This window comes from Trematomus bernacchii, unplaced genomic scaffold (genome assembly GCF_902827165.1).
Source record: "Trematomus bernacchii unplaced genomic scaffold, fTreBer1.1, whole genome shotgun sequence".
In the NCBI taxonomy this organism is placed as follows: domain Eukaryota; kingdom Metazoa; phylum Chordata; class Actinopteri; order Perciformes; family Nototheniidae; genus Trematomus; species Trematomus bernacchii.
In genome coordinates, this window is record NW_022987611.1 from 167,989 (window position 1) to 190,637 (window position 22,649).

Sequence of the window (22,649 nt, forward strand, 5' to 3'; positions counted from 1 at the left end):
AATAGACAATGTAGGGTGGAGCTCTCTCTATACTCAACACCACATACTGTATAAACAGGCTTGTAAGATACAAGTGTCCATGAACACAACAGTTAAGGAGTTAACTATGGCTCGTGAGGTGCATGTTGCTACAGAACATCCAATCACTGAGCTCAACATGTACAGCACCAACAATAAATAGGAGCTTCCCACTAAATGGATCCATGAATCTGACTTCCTTTATTTGGCAGCAAAGTCTTTATAGTCATCTGCATAGCCAAAAAAATCATACTTTCTCCAAAATAAATCTGTAATCAGAACTGTTATGTATTCTTTTAATAAAATTAATAATGTAAAGTTTCTGGATATAGAGGCTATCTGCAAAAGGAATCTTTGGTCAAGGACAGGAAGTTATTTACAGGGGAAATGCTTTAGGATTCTACAACACGCTGCTTGTTCCTCACATTATTTTCACAACATACTGTAATATTTTCTTTTAGGGAGAACCTCAATGTTCCAACATGGAACACTGGAATCTCGAAATGCTTTCAGATAGTTCAAATGATTTCGACAGCAGTAGTTGGGAGTTGTAATTGAATTCTCTCCATGAAGGCTTTTCACTGGCTTTTACCTTTGGATTTTTATCAAACAACCAGAAAAGTTCAGTTTCAAATTTGCTGTTGTGATGATTCAGGATGAGTTTAACCTGTTAAGCCCTGAGCCTGTTTTTCAGGTCTCAGGCTCGAGAATGACATTCCCAGAACAAATGACTATAACTTCACTTCTAAAAGGGGTAAATTAATTATCTTTTTTCTCAAAGCAATGATCAACCTGTAAGTTGGATGTAGAAGAGTCAGAATCAATATAGAATTTTTTTATTTTAAAGTAAATTCAGATTGAACATAGTAAAATGTAAATTATAGTGTCCGTCCAAAAAAAAAACATTACTTATAGTGAAAACCACCCTTGAATGATGGCATAGTAGACTAAAAGCTCTAGGAATCCAAACTATAACATATAATAAGTACCCTGTATCAAGGTTGATGCAAAACAAGTGGAAATTGACCTTTTAGAGAGATTTAGAAGAAAAAAACCCACTTCTGGGATCATTTGGGTGCATTTGCCATATCTCTGGAACCCATCTGTCTATTTTGATGATTGACACCTCTTTTGAACCGTTAGAGCCAATAGAATCGAGGGGAAGTTCCTAAAATCCATCTAAACATTACCCATTGGTGAATGAGTGCTGCGCAGCCAGAATGCCCAAAACCGGAAGCTGTCATACACTCTCGTAGCTATCATAATAGCTTTATATGAAAACTCAGTTTTTGCCATAAATATGACGATGGATTATCAGTAATCATTTCAAAGTGACACAGACACATTGGATTAACCTATGGATTAACCAACTTTTGATCAGAACAACAGCAAAGGTAAACAATGTCCCGTTTTTGCTCCGTAAAGCTACGTCGTGTGATGTCTGGGTTCGCTTCCCCTGCCGCGAGTTTTGATCGCACAGTGATGATAGTAATACCCCTATAATCTGTGGAATCTCAGTTTGCTAGCTGATATCTTGTTTGTGCTTATCCGATAAGTAATAAAGTATTTCTACCGTGAGTTCTGTGCTAAGTGCGTTAGCATTTTTCCGGTCAGGACTCATTTAGACGCTTCTTGTGAGACTTGTGTTTTGTTTCGGTAAAAATTGTTCGTATCGTCAGTTAGCTGAGTTTCTTCCGGTTAAGTGGGTATGACACAATAATAGGTTTTTAAATGTTAAGAAGCCCTGAGACACAGTTTCGTGAAAAAAACTGTGTCTCAGGCGGGGGCTGCTGGGCTTAACAGGATTAATGTCTGGTAAAGACTTCCAACTTTCCAAAAATGAATGACTTTCTCCAACAACAGACACTGAAATTCACTGACTTCACTTCTCCATTGTGCTCATTGATGGAAATACTTGGTTAGTGTTATAATATTAAAATGATGTCTTTGCAAGCAGAGTAACTACTTCTTCAGGCTGTTAATTCACCAACCACACCTACAGCTCTTCACTTCATACACCTCCCACACACTCCTGCTGCTGGAGGGGGTCAGCCTTTTCTGTCTCTACGATATGATGGTCCCATTGACATTGGGGAGCTAATTAGCAGTTAGCAGCTGAACTTGGCACTCAGAGTGCTGAGGATGCCGGCTGCTTCTCTGATCCCTGATCCCTGAGCCTCTCACTGAAGATGGAGACCTCTCACACACAACAAAGAGGGTGGGGGGGGCACTGCCACCGCTGACAAGGAGCCAAGCACATTGTTTGGCTCTGCAGGATAATTGGAATATTAATTGTTTGGGATTCGTGGGTTCTTGAGTTTAACATTTAGAATATTTCATGTGAAGACACCCAGGGAGCGGGAGAGTGAGGAGGGGGGGGGGACTGCAGGGATTATAGTTGATTCCTGACGGTTCTATTTTAAAGCTAAACGGGCACTACCTTGTCTCTTAGAGGTAAACAGAGGTCGTACAAAGTATTATCAACTAAAACCCAACATGAACTAGAACACTGGTTGATACTTGAAATCCTGAAAAAATATTCAAGATAACCACTAAATCTATATACTGTAGAACATCATAGGACTCGACCTCATTCCAAACTAAAAAAGAGGGTATGCAGGAATACCATCATTTGGCATATGAGTGGAACTTCTGGGTTTTATTCAAAGAAATCTCTCCATAACGTTCAAAGTGTTTCTGCCTGCTTGTTATAGGACTAGGTGGATTATTATTGGATTGAGCAAATACACGGAAAAAACTGAAACGCTGACTTTGATTAAATATGTCAACAGATTTCACATAACTGTATTAGGTTAGTTGAAAGCAATAATATTAAGTTAAAATAAAATATATTAGGTTCAACTTAATACTATTGCTTTCAACAACAAAAAAACAGTTATGTGACATGTGTTGACATAATACATTTAATTAAAGTAAATGTTTCAGTGTAGCGGCTTTGCATTTTAGTGATCCTGTGGGCTATTTGTTTTCAAATGAATCAACCCCAGTCCTTGTCTCAGCCAACCCAGTCTCACAACAAAATGTGAAATAGCTACGTTGGTCCACAGGGCAAAATGTAGTATATTCACAAATAACCCTCTCAAGAAGAAGAAATGTGTCTCTCAGAATCGAAACGGTAAAACACAAAAGCATTGTACACAATTCAAAACAATTAATGTTGTGTAATTAACAAGGACGAACTGATATTTTGTAGTTGATCAGTACTGCAGATCAGGGTTTCCGTTAGCCGGTAATTACCGGTTTTTAGCTGGTAAAATTGATTAAAAACCGGTAAATTCAAAACCTGCCGGTCAAAATGTCCGGTAACAATTTTTTTTCTTACGCTTGTGAAGTTTACAATCACACTGATCATTAGAAATGAACAGGAAAACATATTGTATCCACGTCTTGAGAGGGTTATTTGTGAACATACTTTTTGCCCTGTGGACCAACGTAGCTATTTCACGTTTTTTTGTGAGACTGGGTTGTCTCAGCCCCGAGGACAAGAAGCTCCACATGCTCTTAGTGATCTCAAAGCCAAAACAAATAACATATTGTTTTAAAACAACTAAGCTGAAACGTACTAGTTCCTCTTATGATTAATGTTATAAAAGCAAAAAGTAACCTAAAAAGACTCTTGAGTAATAAATCAATCAGAGCTCTATGATTGATTATAGTGTCTGACACCCCATGAATTAGTTTGGTTACATAAATGTACTGATGTGTGAAACACCTGCACTATTGTGAAATGTGTAACTTCTCCGTCAGAAATATTTTGACATGTTACAGTTGGAAAAAACAATTAATGTAAATAATAAAATAAGGATTTCTGAACTCGAAGAGGATAATAGCCTAATCATGGAAAGAGGCATTTCATTAGTAACGCTAAGAAATATTTTCCACCACTTAATTAGGTCAGCGAGTGTTGAAAACTCCAAGCTCAAATCCATTGCAAATGATGGGTCATGACATGTCAAAAAAGAAAATGAAAGGCAGCTGTAAACATATGAGACTTACCTTCATGAATATTGACACGATGACCAGTCCATTGGGGCTTTTAGCAGCTTCTGTGTAATTTGTGTACAGCTCATGGTTGTAGTGGATCAGTTGAACCTGGAACATAAGGAAAGTCAAATCACCAACAACATTTTGATGGTGGGCACCAGTTGACCCCCACAGTGAGTACAGAATAGTGGAAACCTTGGAGTTGAGTAGCCTTGTAGGGAATCTATATTATCTCATTCACATAATCTTTCCTGTCTGCTACATCATGTCAGATGATTTAAAAGGGAAAATCAATACAGGATCAGAAGTCTCCTGTGGATTCACGGAGACACTAATGGAAGGAGGTGGTGATCGGAACATTTGTGTACTCGGAGCAGATGTGGACAGAAATAATAAGGGACATAAAGAAGCCAGGATACTTTCATCGGTGGATCCAAGGCCAGCCTGCTCTCACAGCATGAGCAAAATGTCTCAGAGGCAGATTCAGATTCATCCTCCGCTGTAACACTCTGCCTTTCATGATGCTGAAGCAACATCTAACTGGAAACTGCTGAAAGAGGAACCTAGCTTTTAAAGGCTGTTTTGACAAAGAGTACATGTAGCTCAAAGCCAGCAAGAGGTATCTGTACATATGCATTTTTGCATGTATTTTATATTTTTGTGGACATTTTACACCTGGAATAGTAGATCAACAGGAAAGGGAGGAAGATTGAACACATTTAACGTGACACAACATTCGGCCGTTCACGGAAACCACCGATCGTGACCGAGGAATGCATATCATCAAAGTGCTTATTAAGCATTTTGGAACTTATGTGGTAACTTGCCAAAGTGCTTTGTTTTGTACGTTCAACACTATAATAATCAAAAGGAGAAATATGAACGTTACTTATAAAATAAAGTCTCACAGTGTTTACTGAGCTGTGTGGGGTTTGAATGGTGATATACACATGATATGTTAAGGCCTCACAAGTTTATAATAAAGACATTTGTATTTATTTTAAAATCTTTTCATATAATCATACGGATCATGTGGATTAATTCGTGCGGACCGGTGGGGGGGGGGGGGGGGGGGGGGGGGGGGGGGCGGGACATTTTATTTCAATTCCAACCATGGTCATGAAGAATATATGTGGGGAGGTTCTTTAAAATAAACATGATTATAGTTTAAGGTTATTGTCATATAACATGTTTTTATAACCCATTCTTCCCAAAATGTCTGGCTGCTGTCGACACTGCCAGACTATGAATATGAAGGCAGTAAATACTGTATTTCAAGCACAAAGGGCTGGTAATGATTTCAGATGTTTCCCAAAGGCTCTCACGCTTTCTCTCCCTGCATCCATAAATGTCTCATCTTCACTCATCAGCAAAGGGAGGCATGCACTGTACTGAAGGATATCCATAAACAAATGTAAGAGGAGAGTAATTATGAAATGCTCGATTGGGGAAGCACAGAGCGACAGAACATCTATAAATGCAATCAAGGCGAGAGAGGAAGTGATTAGAGCCCCGCGCTGATCTGATTAGATTTTTAGGTGAGAACGTCAGAGGCAGCGAATATAACTCATCCACACTCCCTCTGTGACAAATTGCACAAAGTTTGCAGCTAGTGGGCAATAAAAGGCTAGAGTGGGCCATAATAAAATGAGAGTGTCTGCCAAATGGAGAAGAGAGAAGGACGAGATGCAGAACAGAAGATGGAGAAAATAGAGGTGGTAATTAGCTCCAGGAAGAGATGAAATAGCGGCCTGCAGCAGCACATTGTTCATCACACACACACACACACACACACACACACATACGCACACGCACACACACCTCCACCCATCTGAGGCTACACTAACACTCTGTCCCTGCTCCCACTGAGCAGACGGTATGAAGACAGAGATACAGACAGGTTATATAATAGGGTGTGACAGATATTACAGTTACTACAAATTAGGGTCTGGGTCCAATCGCACTTCATCTAATCAGAATGCTCTGTAGAATCTACTTATCACATCTAATGGCAGGCTGTGGCAGTAACTGGATAAGCAGTGCATAACTGGGATTGAAAATATATATACAGTTAAAGGGACTCACTGACAAAACTAAATAACGTTTGCAATAACTAGGCTAAACTTACTAACTGCTCTTAAGATTCATTTGATAAAAACCATGTAAAAGCTTCCATCTGTTTATTTAAGAGAACATTTAATACTTATTTATAAGTATCCTAAAAAGACTCGAGTAATATATCGCTCAGAGCTCCACGACTCATTGTGAGACATGCCTTTATCTATATGTAGTGTCTGATGCTCCATGAATGACTTTAGGTAAATAAATGTACTGATGTGTAAAACACCTGCATTTTGTGAAATGTTCACAAATATTTTGACATGTTACAGTAGGAAAAAACTATTTATGTATACAATAAAATAATGATGTCTGAACTCTGCTCCAGTAGATAGACAGAGCCATACATTTGATTATTAATGTTACCAAATGTATTTGTTCCTACTTGCCATTGGAATGAATATGATCTGTGATTTGCTGCCAGTTTACCAATCATACTTTGGGTCATGTTAGCACGGGCTAGCTACGTTCCAAACCTTAGCCCCGCTTTTTATTTGTATTTCCCGCCTAAACTGTGTGAAAGAAGGACGAGATGCAGAACAGTAGAAGGAGAAATCACTCCATTGATTCGGAATGCTCTTTAGAGTTTGCTTATCAAATCTAATGAAGGCTGTGGCAGTAACGGGATAAGCAGTACATACCTGGGATAGAAAACAAGAAACTGTATTCAACAAAAGGCAAATCCCCTCTCAGATACATTTAGCAAATAACAGCTATAGATCAGGAAAGGGATTCAAAATCCAGTTCTTTTTCCAACCAGGGATCCAAAATGCTTTTTCAAACTGTAGTATGTGCTCATGTGTTTCAGCGCTGGTGTGGCTGCTGCCTGGATATGCTGAGTGAAAGGCAGCTTTTCATATCAATCAAATCTTTTCTGATTTTAAATATCTTGGATTCTTCTTTTCTAACGTTACATTGCTCTGTTGTCTTACATAATACACTGAAGTAAAAAACATTTTATTGCTAATTATTTTCTCTTTGATTTATTCGCATTGCCTTTGATATTGAGGTGATTCAAAATTAACAAAAGTTATCAGGTTACATTACTTTTTTTGATTTTGATAGGTTTAAGTAATTGTACCAGAATACATTTTGAAGGTAACCATCCCAACCCTGATCTCTATTCATTTGACTTCAGATATATCTGATAGAGATCATTATGGTCAACAGATTTCACATAACTGTGTTAGGTTAGTTGAAAGCAATAATATTAATTTGAACCTAATATTTTTTATTTAAACTTAATATTATTGCTTTCAACTAACCTAACACAGCTTTGTGAAATCTGTTGATAAAGTACATATAATTAAAGTCAATGTTTCAGTTTCCAGTGACATGAGGTGAGGTGGTGGTCTGAAGCGACACTAATGGCTCTTCACTGTGATGCTGATCTTTGGGCAGCACCAAGTTTCTCACACTGGCTTTAGGACAACACTGCATGGGATAAGAAAGGGTCACTTTTCTCACTCTGGACTGAGTATGTGTGGGAGGGGGGGGGGGGGCGGGGTCATGACAGCCTCTTTATGGCATGATGGCTGGCCTGGCCCGGGGGGGGCAGGGAAATAGGAAGACAGCAAGTCGATAGCGTTCAGCGCTAACGGGGAGAGGGGCTTTAAACGCGCTGGGCTGGAAATGATGCTCTCCATCTCCACCCCCCCCCTCCTTCAGATTAACTGGAGCGTAGATCCATAAACTAACAAACGGGCCGGGCCTGCTCCCCCCCCACACCACACTGTGATAAACACTCTGTAGAGACACCTGGCTCTTTATGTGCATGTGTTGCTGGTCAGAGCTCATCTGTGCTAATGCTCAGCCATGTTACATTTGAAATGATCATAATCAGAACACGAGTTCTTCATTCGTTTATTCCAGCATGTTTGTTCACTCCAGAACAGGACGTACAGAGATGTTCTGATGTGATTTCAACCTTGCCACAATTAGCACTCAACATCGCTTTAAAAAACATGCACTTTATGAAAGATTAATGGTAATTATGGGAACAGAAAAACAAACACATCTAAAGCTCTGTGACCAATATTCTGTGATATTAGCTTAATGTGATTTTCCCTGTTTGAATAGGGATTCATCTGTGATTGGTGGGATTTTAAATGTGTGGAAATCTGTCTAATGCCAGTCTTTCTAAACAAAAACATATGAAATATAGTGAATCTTTTAACACTATATCATTTGTATTTGTATTTTATTTGTATTTGCATTTGTATTATTATTATTATTTTATTTGTATTGTTATTATTATTATTATTATTATTATTATTATTATTATTATTATTATTATTATTATTATTTTTAAATGCATCATTTACATTTATTTGTGTCCATAATCATGTTGTTTCATCATGCCATTGCAAATGAGCTCTACATGTGGCAGTGGTTCAGGGAGAACAACGTGTTGATTATCTACAGAGCTGAAGTCAGCTTACTGTGATGTCCTTTAATGAACCAACATTTAAAATAAAACACGTTGGTGTTAGAAGTTTATCAGATTGTACAGGGGTCGGATCAGACTGTATAAGTAAAACATTTTTATTTTTTAATCAGAGGATAACTCGATGTGGTTTTATCAGTGTATAAAAACAACCCGCTGAAGGACTGAATAAGGAATAAGGAATGATATCTGGAATATTTTAGCACTTATTAAAAGACCAAGGTGTTTCATTTTCAGATTAGACTGTGAAGTACTGTAGCTCCAGCTCTATTTACTGCTTCACTGCCAGGTCTCCTGCCTCCCCACAGTGGGGGGGGGGGGGGGGGGGGGGCTTTGCTTTGGGTCCGCTCTCTGCATTTAGTGACTTATCCATTTGGTTAGCTGAACAGTGGCTTTTTACAGCCTGTGCACATTTTGTTTGGTTTGTTTCACAAATTCCTTGACCGAAAATGTCCATATTTTTTCTACGTCGTGGAATTAATTGTGGCAACCTTACCTTGAATTACTATAAAGCCTTGCTTTGACCATACTGTGTTCCTTTACATATGTATTAAAGGGTGATTCTTATTCAGGTTTCATTCAAAATGGGTCGTTCGTTTTGGCCATGATTCCGATCAGCAATCATTATAGCCAAATTTCAAACTGATCTGAGAAGTGAAAAAGGCGTCAGCTTGGACACACAGCGGGAGAGAGAGAGGAGAGTTGTGATGATCACTGATCATGAGGATGAGTTAATACCTCTAAATGTTAAACATATATCACAGACTTCCTTCAACTGCATACGCTCAACTGATAAGAACATCCGTCTGTTCCATGTGCTTGTGTAGAGATCTCATGTTGCCATGACGATGTGATTGTGTGTGCACTTCTACCTATATGTCAGGGACGGATAATAAATCATATGAATACCGATGGATGTGCGTATTGGATAAGACATTGAATAACATCAATGCACTGCTTCATCCAACAAAGTCTGTTTTGATGCTGACTTATTATTCTTCCCCTGAGGCGTGATTAATGTGATATGTGTGCATGTGGGTGTGTGTGTGTGTGTGTGTGTGTGTGTTTGTAATGTCTGTGTGTGATTTATTTAGTTTGATGGCACACACACACACACACACACACACACACACACACACACACACACACACACACACACACCACAGAATGACACCAGATGTATGAAAGGGTGAATTGAAGATGTGCGCGTTGGAGAGCTAATCCCCCCCCCCCCCTCCTCCCACAGGCTGCTGCTTCAGAAGGATACTTTGCTTACAAAAGTTGTAATATTTTTCTCTTTGTTCCCGTTTCAAGGACAGGCAGAGCCACCACTCATCAGCAGGCGGGGGCGGAGGAAGCCAGAGTGAGCAGAGAAAGAGGGAGATATTCAGCCTTTTCGATTATGAAACATCTTATTGGACCTTGAAGCCTCAGAGAGGTGGGGGAGTCGGCGGGGGAGGAGGGGGATGTTTTCTCGTTGCCGTTTCACTCAGAAACAGTGGTTTCAGTGAGGAGGAATAGGCAGAAGGGAATTGGATGTTAAAAAAACCAGCGTGTCCCACCTTTCAGCCTTTACCTGAGGCTCATCAGCTCAGAGACTCACCTGTCTGTGGAGACAGTGTCTCCTCTAAAGAAAGCAAATACTGTCAGTCCATCCATTTATAATTGTGCGGAATCCAAACATAATAAATTGTGTCAGTTTTTGTCATATTATTATTATACTCCAATAATTGATAGAGAATGTTGGTGTATCTATAGATATTTAATTGTAAACTAAAAAATATTAAAAAATAAACTATAAAGACAGAAAGACTGCAACGTTTATTTGATTTGATTAGAAATGGAAATTAAGAACATTTACTGGCATTAGGTCATTGCAATAGGGCAAATAGTTACCTGTAAATGGAAATATGTATTTAAGGAGTTTTCCTAAACACTTTGACCAAAGAGATTTCGGTCAGGCTGTAACAGCCTGAGAGGCCGAACCCAGGGCAAAGTACATTTGTGTACCTATATAAAGATGTCCTGTCTTCTGTTTTTTGTCTTGGATTATATCAGTGGTGGATATTAAATAAATAAAAAATACACCCTAAAACGAAATAATATAAAGTAAATTAGAAAATCACTTAACTGTTTGAAGCTTCCAATGAATAATCTCTCAATCGCCTAATTGATTAATTGAATGTTCTCGTAAGATAAAAAAATATCAGACATCACCTCTTGTGTTTTTATGCAAACAATTCATTTATAAAGTAACTGAAGCTGCAAAACAAAAGGAGCCAAGTACCTCAAGTATCACTTAAGTACAACCATTGAGTAAATGTACTTCATTATATTCCCCCACTGGATTTAAGCAAGTTTTCAGAAAGACATACACCCCCCCTGTGGAAATGACTCCACAACCTTTCCCTCCTCTGTTGCCTGAGGGATGCAGAGTGCAACGCAGCAACAGTGTGACATCACATTTCCAATCTCAGCCCCTAATCTACAGAGTTCCTCTGCTCCAACACAGTGTTAACCCGCAAACAGCAAATCCATGAAGGCAAGGAAGGAATACAAAATAAAACCCCTGGAGGGAGCCTCAATACACTGTAGTGTGTGTGTGTGTGTGTGTGTGTGTGTGTGTGTGTGTGTGTGTGTGTGTTTGTTTGTCTTGCAGGCTTGTGTTACAGCTCTATCCACCCCAAAGCACACAGTAAACATTTGTTTTATTATGATTTGAATATCAGCTCTCAGACTGAGGGAGGATAAATGATTAGCATTAATTATAATACATTTGCCTGTCAAGACTGCAATTACTTTGTTGCCACACAAATTGGTTATTCATGTAATGGCGGCAGTGAAATGCAGCAGAGTGACTCATGATTCTGTTGGAACAATCAAAGCCGGGGAAGCTAATTGTTCTACTCGTCAACATTTAAAATGGCAGAGTGTGTGTTCAGCCACCATCATGTGTGTGTGTGTGTGTGTGTGTGTGTGTGTGTGTGTGTGTGTGTGTGTGTGTGTGTGTGTGTGTGTGTGTGTGTTTGAGAGTTGAATGTTTAACTGTCATCTCCAAGACAAGTTAGTTCCTGCTGAAAGCGCTGATGCAGATCTTCAGAGCGTCACATGGTTCTCTGCAGATTCTGGCTCATCAGGAGTAAAATGTTCCATCAAAGGATCCATGAGGTCTGACCACAGTGTGTGTTACTGCAGGTGTGAGGCTCACCTCTCCGGAGAAGCCCTGTCCGTTCAGCAGGTGTTCAGAACCCTGGCCGTCCTCGCTGCCAAAGTGTAGCCGGATCTCTTCCAGACGATGGCTGTACGTCATCGGGCCCCCGGAGATGTTCACCAGATGCTCCTTGTCCAATCGCAGAGAGACGTGGCGGCCCGTGTTGTACATCGTCCCTCCCACCTGCACAAGAAGAGAAGACATTGATCATACAAGAATATACACATATTTAATCAGAATCAGAATCAGGAGAAACACATATGAATAAACACTTTTTTATAAAACCTTACAGTCCAAGAAAAGTATTTATGAAAGAGCAAACATGAGGCCATGTGACAGGAAACTCAGCCCATTCACAGGAAGGCACAAACAGATAGACAGAGAGTTAAGGGTATACTAACTGTACAGTCTGTGTAACAGTGGCCGAGTTGAGTCAGTCATTTTGTTTCAAACTGACTCTGGTCCGTCTATAACACAGTATTCTTTAAAGTCAGGCTCTAGCATATTTAAATAGGATCCCTTATATTGCTCATTAATCGTTTTTTCCCCCAGTTTTGAACAGAATGGACATTTGATTTCTTCTTCCAGATTTCATCTCCAGGTTAATGATGAGTCTGAAGTTGGACTTTCCCACAAGCACAAACATAATAGTTACCAATACTTAATGACAAAAAAGTAAAGAAATATATAATAAAATGAAGCTCTGCCAGCTTAATCAACTCTTCCTTTTTTATAGTTAAAGCTTTCAATGCAATAAAGCATGAGATCCGTCTCTACGGGGCCGACAGGTGCAAACGCTCTACAACGGTTCAAAACATTCCCATTAGGACAAACGCTCTGCAGTTACAAAAACGATGCAAATATAAAAACTCAAATGTGCAAAAACACATGAAAATGAAGAAACTTCTCCAAAACCTGACAACACATGCAGCATTTGGAAAACATTCAGCAACTTGAGGAAACATGCGCAGAGTTTAATAAAAGCTGCTGAAACCAAACGCCGCAAATACAAAACGCTGCAAGAAGCTCAAAACACAACGGAGACCAGGGGACACTAAAGAGTGACGCACACAGCTGGGAGACCAGGGGACACTAAAGAGTAACGCACACAGCTGGGAGACCAGGGGACACTAAAGAGTGACGCACACAGCTGAGAGACCAGGGGACACTAAAGAGTGACGCACACAGCTGGGAGACCAGGGGACACTAAAGAGTGACGCACACAGCTGGGAGACCAGAGGACACTAAAGAGTGACGCACACAGCTGGGAGACCAGAGGACACTAAAGAGTGACGCACACAGCTGGGAGACCAGCGGACACTAAAGAGTGACGCACACAGCTGGGAGACCAGAGGACACTAAAGAGTGACGCACACAGCTGGGAGACCAGGGGACACTAAAGAGTGACGCACACAGCTGGGAGACCAGGGGACACTAAAGAGTGACGCACACAGCTGGGAGACCAGAGGACACTAAAGAGTGACGCACACAGCTGGGAGACCAGGGGACACTAAAGAGTGACGCACACAGCTGGGAGACCAGGGGACACTAAAGAGTGACGCACACAGCTGGGAGACCAGGGGACACTAAAGAGTGACGCACACAGCTGGGAGACCAGGGGACACTAAAGAGTGACGCACACAGCTGGGAGACCAGAGGACACTAAAGAGTGACGCACACAGCTGGGAGACCAGGGGACACTAAAGAGTGACGCACACAGCTGGGAGACCAGGGGACACTAAAGAGTGACGCACACATCTGGGAGACCAGAGGACACTAAAGAGTGACGCACACAGCTGGGAGACCAGGGGACACTAAAGAGTGACGCACACAGCTGGGAGACCAGGGGACACTAAAAAGTGACGCACACAGCTGGGAGACCAGGGGACACCAAAAAGTGACGCACACAGCTGGGAGACCAGGGGACACTAAAGAGTGACGCACACAGCTGGGAGACCAGGGGACACTAAAAAGTGACGCACACAGCTGGGAGACCAGGGCCCTTTCTCATGTCTTCAAATGTTCCTCCTCGACTCCCCTCCTCGACTCCTATCCTCGAGACTTAGTCCCGCCCACAGGAGATGCGAGCGGAGGAGCCGAGGAGGGGAACCGAGGAGAGAGGAGGGGAAGCAGCAAGCGGCAAGCGGTTAGAGAAATGAGAACTCCTCTCCTCTGAGCGGTCATTTTAAAGAGACGTCCATTAATGATGACAGGAGGCACAGCAGCCCTCTGTCTGATGGACAGATGTGTTCATGACCACTTATATATTTACTTTTAATTCATTCACAGTGCGGTATAATGAGACAATAACAGGCTACAGATGCGGACATACACACAGACACACAGACACACAGACACACACACACACACACACACACACACACACACACACACACACACACACACACACGTATATATTTATATAAATATATACAATTTCAGAATCAAACAGAGAACTCTCATAATAACGTAACACTATCAGAGACTGGATATATCCCCCCCCCCTCTCTGGTCGCTACAATGAGGGAAATAAATGACGGGCCAAAAGTTTTATTTACAAGTATTACAAGTAAGCAGAGGACACCAAACCAACTGAGACCTGTCTGTCCGCTGCATCTACGCACACACTGCACCACACACACCTACACCACACACACGCACCTACAGCTCCTAAAGCATATAATCAGGCTACAGCCGTTGTGTATTTTATTATGTGAAGCACTAAATGGTTTTAGAAAAATATCGACTTTGTTTGTAGATATCTACTAAACTAAAGCAAATAAAGAGAGTAGGCCTGTTATACTGAGTGATATATATATATTATACACACTGCTCTGCTTTCTGCACAGACCTCACAGCTGTTCTCACTGTAAACATCGCGTCGCGATGAAAGCAGTTAATAAAATAATATCCAGGGGATGCATGCAGAGCTGTCATTGGCTGAGATAAGTCCGGCCGTGCGTCTCGACTCTTTGAAACATCACTGTTGCCGGAAATGCATCCACGAAGGAGCCGTGGAGGACTGTGGAGGACCCATCAGTGTATCCTCGGTTATAGCTCCTCCAGAGAGCCTCCTCGACGCTCGATGCTCGGTCCTCGATGTGCATTTCGAGAAATGAGATGTCCTTCAACATGGCGCGCTAAAATTCATTTCCGGGTCACTACCGGAGGACCGAGGAGTCGAGGAGTCGAGGATGGGACATTTGATGACATGAGAAAGGGCCCAGGGGACACCAAAAAGTGACGCACACAGCTGGAAGACCAGGGGACACCAAAAAGTGACGCACACAGCTGGGACCAGAGCGCTTTGTGGGATAATGCAGTTGGCCTACTGTCAATGTTGTTGGAAACTTTCCTAAAATGTATGTTTTATTGGGTTATTTTAACAATGTGCTCACATGACTCCTTCCGATATTATTGCAGATCTGCTTTAAGCTAGCTAGCTAACGTAGCTAACCAATATACTGACAAACACTTACAGTTATGAGACACACTAACTCAACAACAAACACAGCTTTATGATACTGGACGAACAGCACCGCAGCTTGAAAATCACCATAACATTTTAAACCATGCCTAAGTCGCAATGATTTGATATTTTAAAAAACAATAATAATAATTTTTGGGGGTTTTTCTTTTCCTTTCTATGTTTCTTTTCATGGCTCTGTTGTTTAAGTTTAAGTTTTTGGTTTTACCTGTGTGGGCATGTGGGGGTGGAGGGAGGGAGTGGGGAGTGTAGAGAGTGTACTGTGATATTACAATGTAAATGAAATGGCATCGATTATTGTACACTATAATGAAATAAAAAGACTTGTCAAAAAAACAAACAAAAAAACCCAATAATAACCAAACTTTCTACCTGTTCATACTTTTTTGGTAAACGGGTTTGTTGGAACACAAACAAATTGCTCAGACATTTTTACTGTAGGCTTATTTCTTGTCAAAAACAAGATCTCACACAAATGTTTGCCACATAAAAGGATGTTTACTATTTTGTGTAATATTTAACAACTATGATTTAAAAAGTTTCAGAACCAATATTAATGCATGCTATTGGAGTATCTCTGTCATCAGTTTTCAGGTTGATGGAGCAGTGAATCATGTGGTAGTAAGAGCTTGAAAACCAAATGAGGAGACTGTCTTTTGAAGTCTCTTCAGCTACATGAGCGTTGGTTTAAATAATAAGGAGATGCTGCTGTCTCACAGTTTTGACAGATTCAGAATTTTAGTTTTTGCTAAATCACAGAACTCCTACAGGAACAGTCCTGGGGTTTTATTTAATTAGGCAGCAATCTGAGCAGGAAGAAGAAAAGTGTAACAACTCTTCATCAGACAGAGAGGAAACAGAGAGGACAGGTGGGATGAGAAGGTGTCGGAATCATCAGAATTGGCTGACAATCGATATGTTGTGAGTGTTTAGGGGAAAGGCGGTGTTACAAAAGCCTTGAAAATAACGATCTTTATCTGAAGCTCGGTTTATTTATTTATGATGTGGAGTTGTTTCAAAGGAAGCATTGATATTCATGCCACGACTGGACTGGACTTCCATCGCTCTTATCTGACTCTGTCTCTCCTCTCCTCTCACACTCCCTTAGCTTTCCCTCCTCTCCCACTCTTATTCATTTCACCACACGCTCTCACAATGATCACCCCCACCCACCCCCTCCTCTAAATTCCCACAGAGGGAAGTCTGCCCACACATTGTAAATATTTTATAGAAGCTCTGAAAAATCAATGATTTCAAAGGAGAAATAGAGTTAAAAGGAGCGATGGAAAAAAGAGATAAGTATGTGGAGCAGAGGGAGAGACGTGTCGAAAGAGGAAAGGTAAAGAGGGAAAGGAAGTCGACAGTGAGGAGAGAACCCTGAAAAGGCCAGTTTCTCCCCCAAGACCCCGGCTATTATTCATGAGGTAGAAGTGAGGAGAGACATTAGAAAATGAGGAATGTTCAGCAATAAAAAACACATACAAGCCATAATATGCAGCAGTGCAAAGACACCAAAAAATGAATATTCGAGAAGTTTACAAGTATTTTTTAGTTTCCAGAAAAGCGCTCTATAAATAAAACACATTATTATTATTATTATTATTATTATTATTATTATATATATTACATATATTACATCATGCAGTCCTCAGTCGTCAATTGGCATAACCAGCATAACCTCACCTGCTTTAAATCTTATCTCTCCAACTGACATCAATTCATCTCCACCAACAACTGCAAATCCATAGCCTTCACGTATGGTGTCCCCCAGGGCTCTGTACTTGGTCCTCTGTTGTTCATCACCTACATCCTCTCACTTGGACCAATCCTCAATCACCATAATAATAATAATAATAATAATAATAATAGCTTTATTTTATATAGCGCCTTTCAAGGGACCCAAGGTCGCTTTACCATGACCTCCGGTTTCACTGTTACGCTGAAGTCACCCAGCTCTACTTCTCTACTAAAACTATTTCTGCAGCCACACAATGCCAGCTCTCTCACAACCTTCAAAAAAAGCCCTACAAACTCACCTGTTCTCTCTTGTTTTCCACTTATAATCCTCTACCCCACCCCCTTCTTCTACTTAGCTCAGGACTGTTTTATTATATATTTTATTTCCTTGAGTTTTCTTGTAATGCATCTTTGAGCTCTGGGAAAAGCACATCTCCAGAATGTCGGAAATAACATAACGCTACAACAGTACTCTAAACCTCCAAATTGCACACTAAACAAACCATATGAGCCACATGTGATTGGTCAATGTGAATGAGTGGGTGGAGACTAAAGCAGAGCTGGAAGCAGAGTGCATCATGTGGACAGAAGGATAACTCACTGTGAAGTGAAGAGTGTTGCTCTCTCTTCTGGCTCTTTAAACAGGACACATGGTTGATAGAACAACTTCATATGTCAGACTGTGTGACCTTTAGAAATACATATTCATTATTAATGCAGCTTTAAGGTTAGGAAATCATTGTGCTTGGTTAGCAGTCATCTCCAGGTATTGTGCAGTCTCCAAGTCACTTTGTTATCCCATCCACCTGACCTCCACCATCAGACAGTTTGCTGTACGAAAATATAATATTACATAAGGGCTGTGTACGCTTTAACACTTTCATCTGGAAACTTTGACCAATCAAACACAACCAAGTGAGACCCACACTTCCTCCTGTAATTTCATGGTGTTTACCATGTTTTGCATGGCAGTGGTAAGGCAAAGAAAGTGGAGGAATCAGAACAAGCTCCATGTATTCACTGACTGGAGACCACTGGACCACAGTGAGACACATCACTACTTCACTGTAACGGCACACATGCAATTTAAGTGTCCATAGAGGAAAGTGAATTGTCCAACTTCATGCCAATAATTCAGAAATCAGGTTATAATAAAGTAAAAACCCTCTGATTTATTTACCAGTTTGTCTTGTCTCATGCACTTATGTGAGGCTCTGTCACACATTGATTTGGTAAAAGACAATAAAGAAACCGTTTATGAACCACTGTGAAAGATTGATGGACAGCGATTCCCCAGTGAGAACTGAGGGAGGCTTTTGGATGAGAGATAAATCCAGATACACTTTTAGGTAAAATAACATCACACTACTTCCTCTGTGTTTCTCACAGACTTGTCAGGTAAACTTGGATACACTGTAGGTTGTATTAGACATGTGAAAGAATGTTTTGAGAGGACGGTCTCTACTGTCTTTCAGACTTCCTGCAGGGATTTGCTTGTATCTATAGCATCAGTGAGGTCCAGCATGATGATTCAAAGATTCAAAAGCTTTATTGTCATATGCACAATAGCAACAGTGTAGATATGGAAACACAACTCTGAAGTCCCAGGCTTCTCCAACATCAAAACAATGAAAAGGTAGGATCAAATAGTGCAGATTATGTTGGAAGACCATGAGCAAGATGCGGATGAAGTGAACTATATACATGTCAAATAAAACACAATAAGCTCAATGTTGCAGAGAATGTTGTCAGTGACCAAGTAAATGCAGGATTCTATACATGTAAAATAGAATAAGATAAACAAGAACAGAATTTAAAATGTAATACTGTACAGTGAAATTGTGCAGTAAAAAAAAGAAAGTGTGATAAATAAGCACATTTGGAAACATTATCTATCCCCATCGTTGTTCTAGACAACAGGTACATGTAGGGGCCTAGTTTGGATCAAAACAGAGCAAATAAAACAGTGTGGAAAGTAGTGGGACACTTGTGCCATGCAGCACAATTATGAAGTTCTAAAAAGAGAAGATCAGCTCCACTGGCTGCTGCAGCCAATATCTGCTGTGTCAGGGTAAATGGCTGGAGGCGAGGGGGGTTGTCATCCTTGTTTGAATGACAGAGGAGAGGGGAGTAATGGTGTTTGTCTTAAGGCCCGGACACACCAAGACCATTTTGGCCGTCGGTGGGCGTCAGGCCGACGATGAGCGTCGACACGCCCTACTCAGATTGGTGTGTCCCGCACCGTCGTGTCTTTTCAGCCGTGCCGACGCCTTTTCGGCCGAAAACCGGCCAAAGGCTGTCGGCAAAAGAAATCACTCTGATTGGCTGTTCAGCTTAGCGAATCAGTGCATGAGAAGCGAAACGGAAGTGAGGGACCCAAACAAACTATGAAGAAGGCAAATCTGAGATTTCATTTAACTCCAGCTCTCGACACAGGTTCAGGAAAGCCCCATGAGCTTCTCGCTGTAGAGTGAACATGGAACACACACGCTATTTGTTGTTTGTTTATATCACGCAGTCTGTTCTTCTTCTCTCGGTGTATCACGCAGTCTGTCTTCCGGTTGTTGCCTCTTTTGAATGACGAATACACACTACCGCCGCCTGCTGGTAAGGAGAGTTATTGCCACTCACGCATGCGCAGTTCGTACATGCTTCTTGGTTGTCGGCTGAAGTCTTTGCGGTGTGTTCCAGTGTGACACATGGCCAAGACGCAGAGACGCGAGGCGACACAACAGTCGGGGTCCGTCTGTGTCAGTTCTTTGGTGTCAGCTTGGTGTGTCCGGGCCTTTACAGTGAAAGCTAGATACAGAGATCATGTACAGTAAAGAGCAGCTCGTTATTTGATCTCCCAGGATGGATCCGTGAAGTGATGTTCTCCCAACAACAACAACAACAACAACAACAGAATGAACATCATGGAGGAGACTCTGCTGAGATACAGGGCGAGAATAACAAGCTGCATGTATTCAGCCTTAGATCAAAACTTCAAAATATGGTAAAACAAAACTTCAAAGCTCTGCAGGAGCACAGGATCTCTGCCTGGATGAGAATGGAAAGGTTAGAATGATTCATATTTTAAGTGAATGTACAAGGTGGGGTTGAAAGAGATTACATTAAACTCTGTTCAGCCAGCGGGGGGGAGTCAGACTTGAAGAATAAATAAATACAACAATTACCAGACGAGTCAGTGCGGTGGAGAGGCTGTAAAATAAGCAAAGGCTCTATACTCCAATCTGCATCCTCATTACTCTGCAGTCTGCACTGAAGTCATTATTACAGCCGAATGGAGTGTGTATTTACATCTTCAGTGCTGAATGTAGTTCTCTCTGACCCTCCGATGCAAATAGATAAGGACTGTGCATTCCCAAGAGGCTGTGATACATCTGAATCAAGTAGATTAAGATTGAAAATAAGAGAAGATGTTGAAAGAATTGAGAAATATTATGAAAAACTATTGTAAAACTATTACAAAATAAAAAGAATTTGTGCAAGAATACATTTAAATAAAACAATAGAGAAGATGACAAATGACTATGAATTGTGAAAGAGCTGTTCAGATTGAAATGAAATGGGCATTAATAGTGTTAGGAATGTGCTGGTCCATCATATAATGATTCCATGTTTGTGCCCTAAAGACTGCTTTTCGCTGTTAAAATGATCATTTTGCAAAAGACAACATTTGATCAAGTGTGACAGATAAATGTGCATAAAAAGGATTGAAAACCACAGAACAATAGACTTTGTATATCTTTCTAACTTAAGAATCAGTGTTCTTTAGTGCTCAGGTGTTCCACTGATAGTCTGTGTATTCCTGACTGCACTGCAGGAGCTGATGAGAGCTCATTTGGCTAATTCACTTTTAATGGTGCCAATCTGCTTAAATGCAAACAAATATCCATCGTCATTGTACCCGAGTAAAATGTCAATAAAGATCATTGTGATATTGGGAAAGAAGTGAGAAACTCACTGAGTGAGGAAGTGTTTGCAGAGTCAATATGAAGCTCAGCGCAAGTTCTTTCAGGAAGAATGGGTATATATACATTCACTCCACAGCTGCATATAATCAGCTCATCACAGGCGTTCTCTTTAACCCATTACATTCACCTCATTCTCCAGCAGCCAATCACCGAGCTGCAGCCAAACTTTAAAATGGTTGTCCTCTCTCCTGCAGTCAGCTGTGATTTCAGGTGTTCATGCTGCCGCCCGCCTCCTCCCCATCCACCTCCTCCCCATCCACCTCCTTTCATCTTATCCAGTGCCAGGAGAGCTAACCCAAAGACCTCATCACACCTCCTCTTCATCCCATCTCCTCATCAAATCCAGATCTTCAGCATCATCACCAGTGTCTAGACCCCGGGGGGTTCCCTATATGCTCCCGGCTGCATTTCCCCCTTTAGCTATACCATTTCAGGATGGGGTCTAATCGCCAAAGACTTTATATGACATGTGTCAATAAATGTTCTTTAAACAAAAGAAGTGATTGAAGTGATTATTAGGCTGATTGTTGGAAGGTGAACAACGACCCAATGACAAACATGTTCTGTTCCTCTACCTCTGGGACATGAACGCAGTTTATTCTGGAGTCAAACCCTTTCTAACAAGCGCATGTCCAAGTTGTAGAGATGGAATAATGACACACAGCTCCTGAAGCTCGTTTCACTTGTGTTCAGATCACAGTTTCATTGTGACGGAGCGAGACAAACACCATGTCACTGCTAAACTCTGAGGCTTCAAACATCACTGCTGCAGGACACTTCCTCCAGTTGAAAGGTTTCACAGCTAATAAGCAGTCATAAACACGCAGGGAGAAAGAACATATATTCTTTACATTTACTTAGAAGAGTAACTGAGGAACACACTGATTGACACCAGAAAGTACTAATATAATACCATTTAAAAAGCTTATATACTAGAGCCAAATATAATGAATACAAAGATGTGTCCAGGTTTGCTGGATAATGCATTCAGTCACTGCTTTATTGTATTTTGGATCAAAGGTACAACAGATGTAAAACTAATGATATGAAAATAAGGAACTTCTGCTGGATATGAGAGCGGAATGATTCAAATGAGTTTTGTTCTACAAACCATTAGGTTTCTCTTTAAAGCCCACGCAGACAAAGAGAAAGCCCCAAAGCTTCATATAGCTTCAAAAAGCTTCATATACTGTAACTTCAAACATCTTTTACTAACTGGCAGCTTCTGCATCTGATCATATGCATCAATGCACGCACACACACACACACACACACACACACACACACACACACACACACACACACACACACACACACACACACACACACACACACACACACACACCCATCAGCATCATTGTATGAATACAGTGCTGACCTGTGCATGCGTGTGTGTAATGTGCTTTTTGTAGTCAGTACAGACAATTACAAACCCTCTTTCAAGGTATCGCATGTAACATGTCACTGCCGTGCCTCTCCTGTAACCCCCATAATGCACCTTGTTTTGTTCAGTAGTCTAAGCATGCCGTTATCTGTTCTTAGAAGCTTCCAGGAGCATTGGAGCTGAAAAGGACGACTGCACTAAGCGCTTGTCCTCCCCTAGCAGAAAGCAATGATCACAACGCAGCACACATTAGAGCTAATAGCTGA

General features: G+C 41.0%; 1 protein-coding gene across 1 annotated transcript in view; it reads right to left on the reverse strand.

Annotated features, from left to right (window-relative positions):
• ca10a (carbonic anhydrase Xa) overlaps positions 1–22,649 on the reverse strand; it is a 261,266-nt gene that overhangs the window by 20,940 nt on the left and 217,677 nt on the right. The window contains exons 4-5 of the mRNA XM_034132031.1: positions 11,796–11,981; positions 4,036–4,131 (exon numbers count right to left, since the gene is read on the reverse strand). Coding sequence (XP_033987922.1) covers positions 4,036–4,131; positions 11,796–11,981 — 282 coding nt within the window. The remainder of the gene's footprint in view (positions 1–4,035; positions 4,132–11,795; positions 11,982–22,649) is intronic.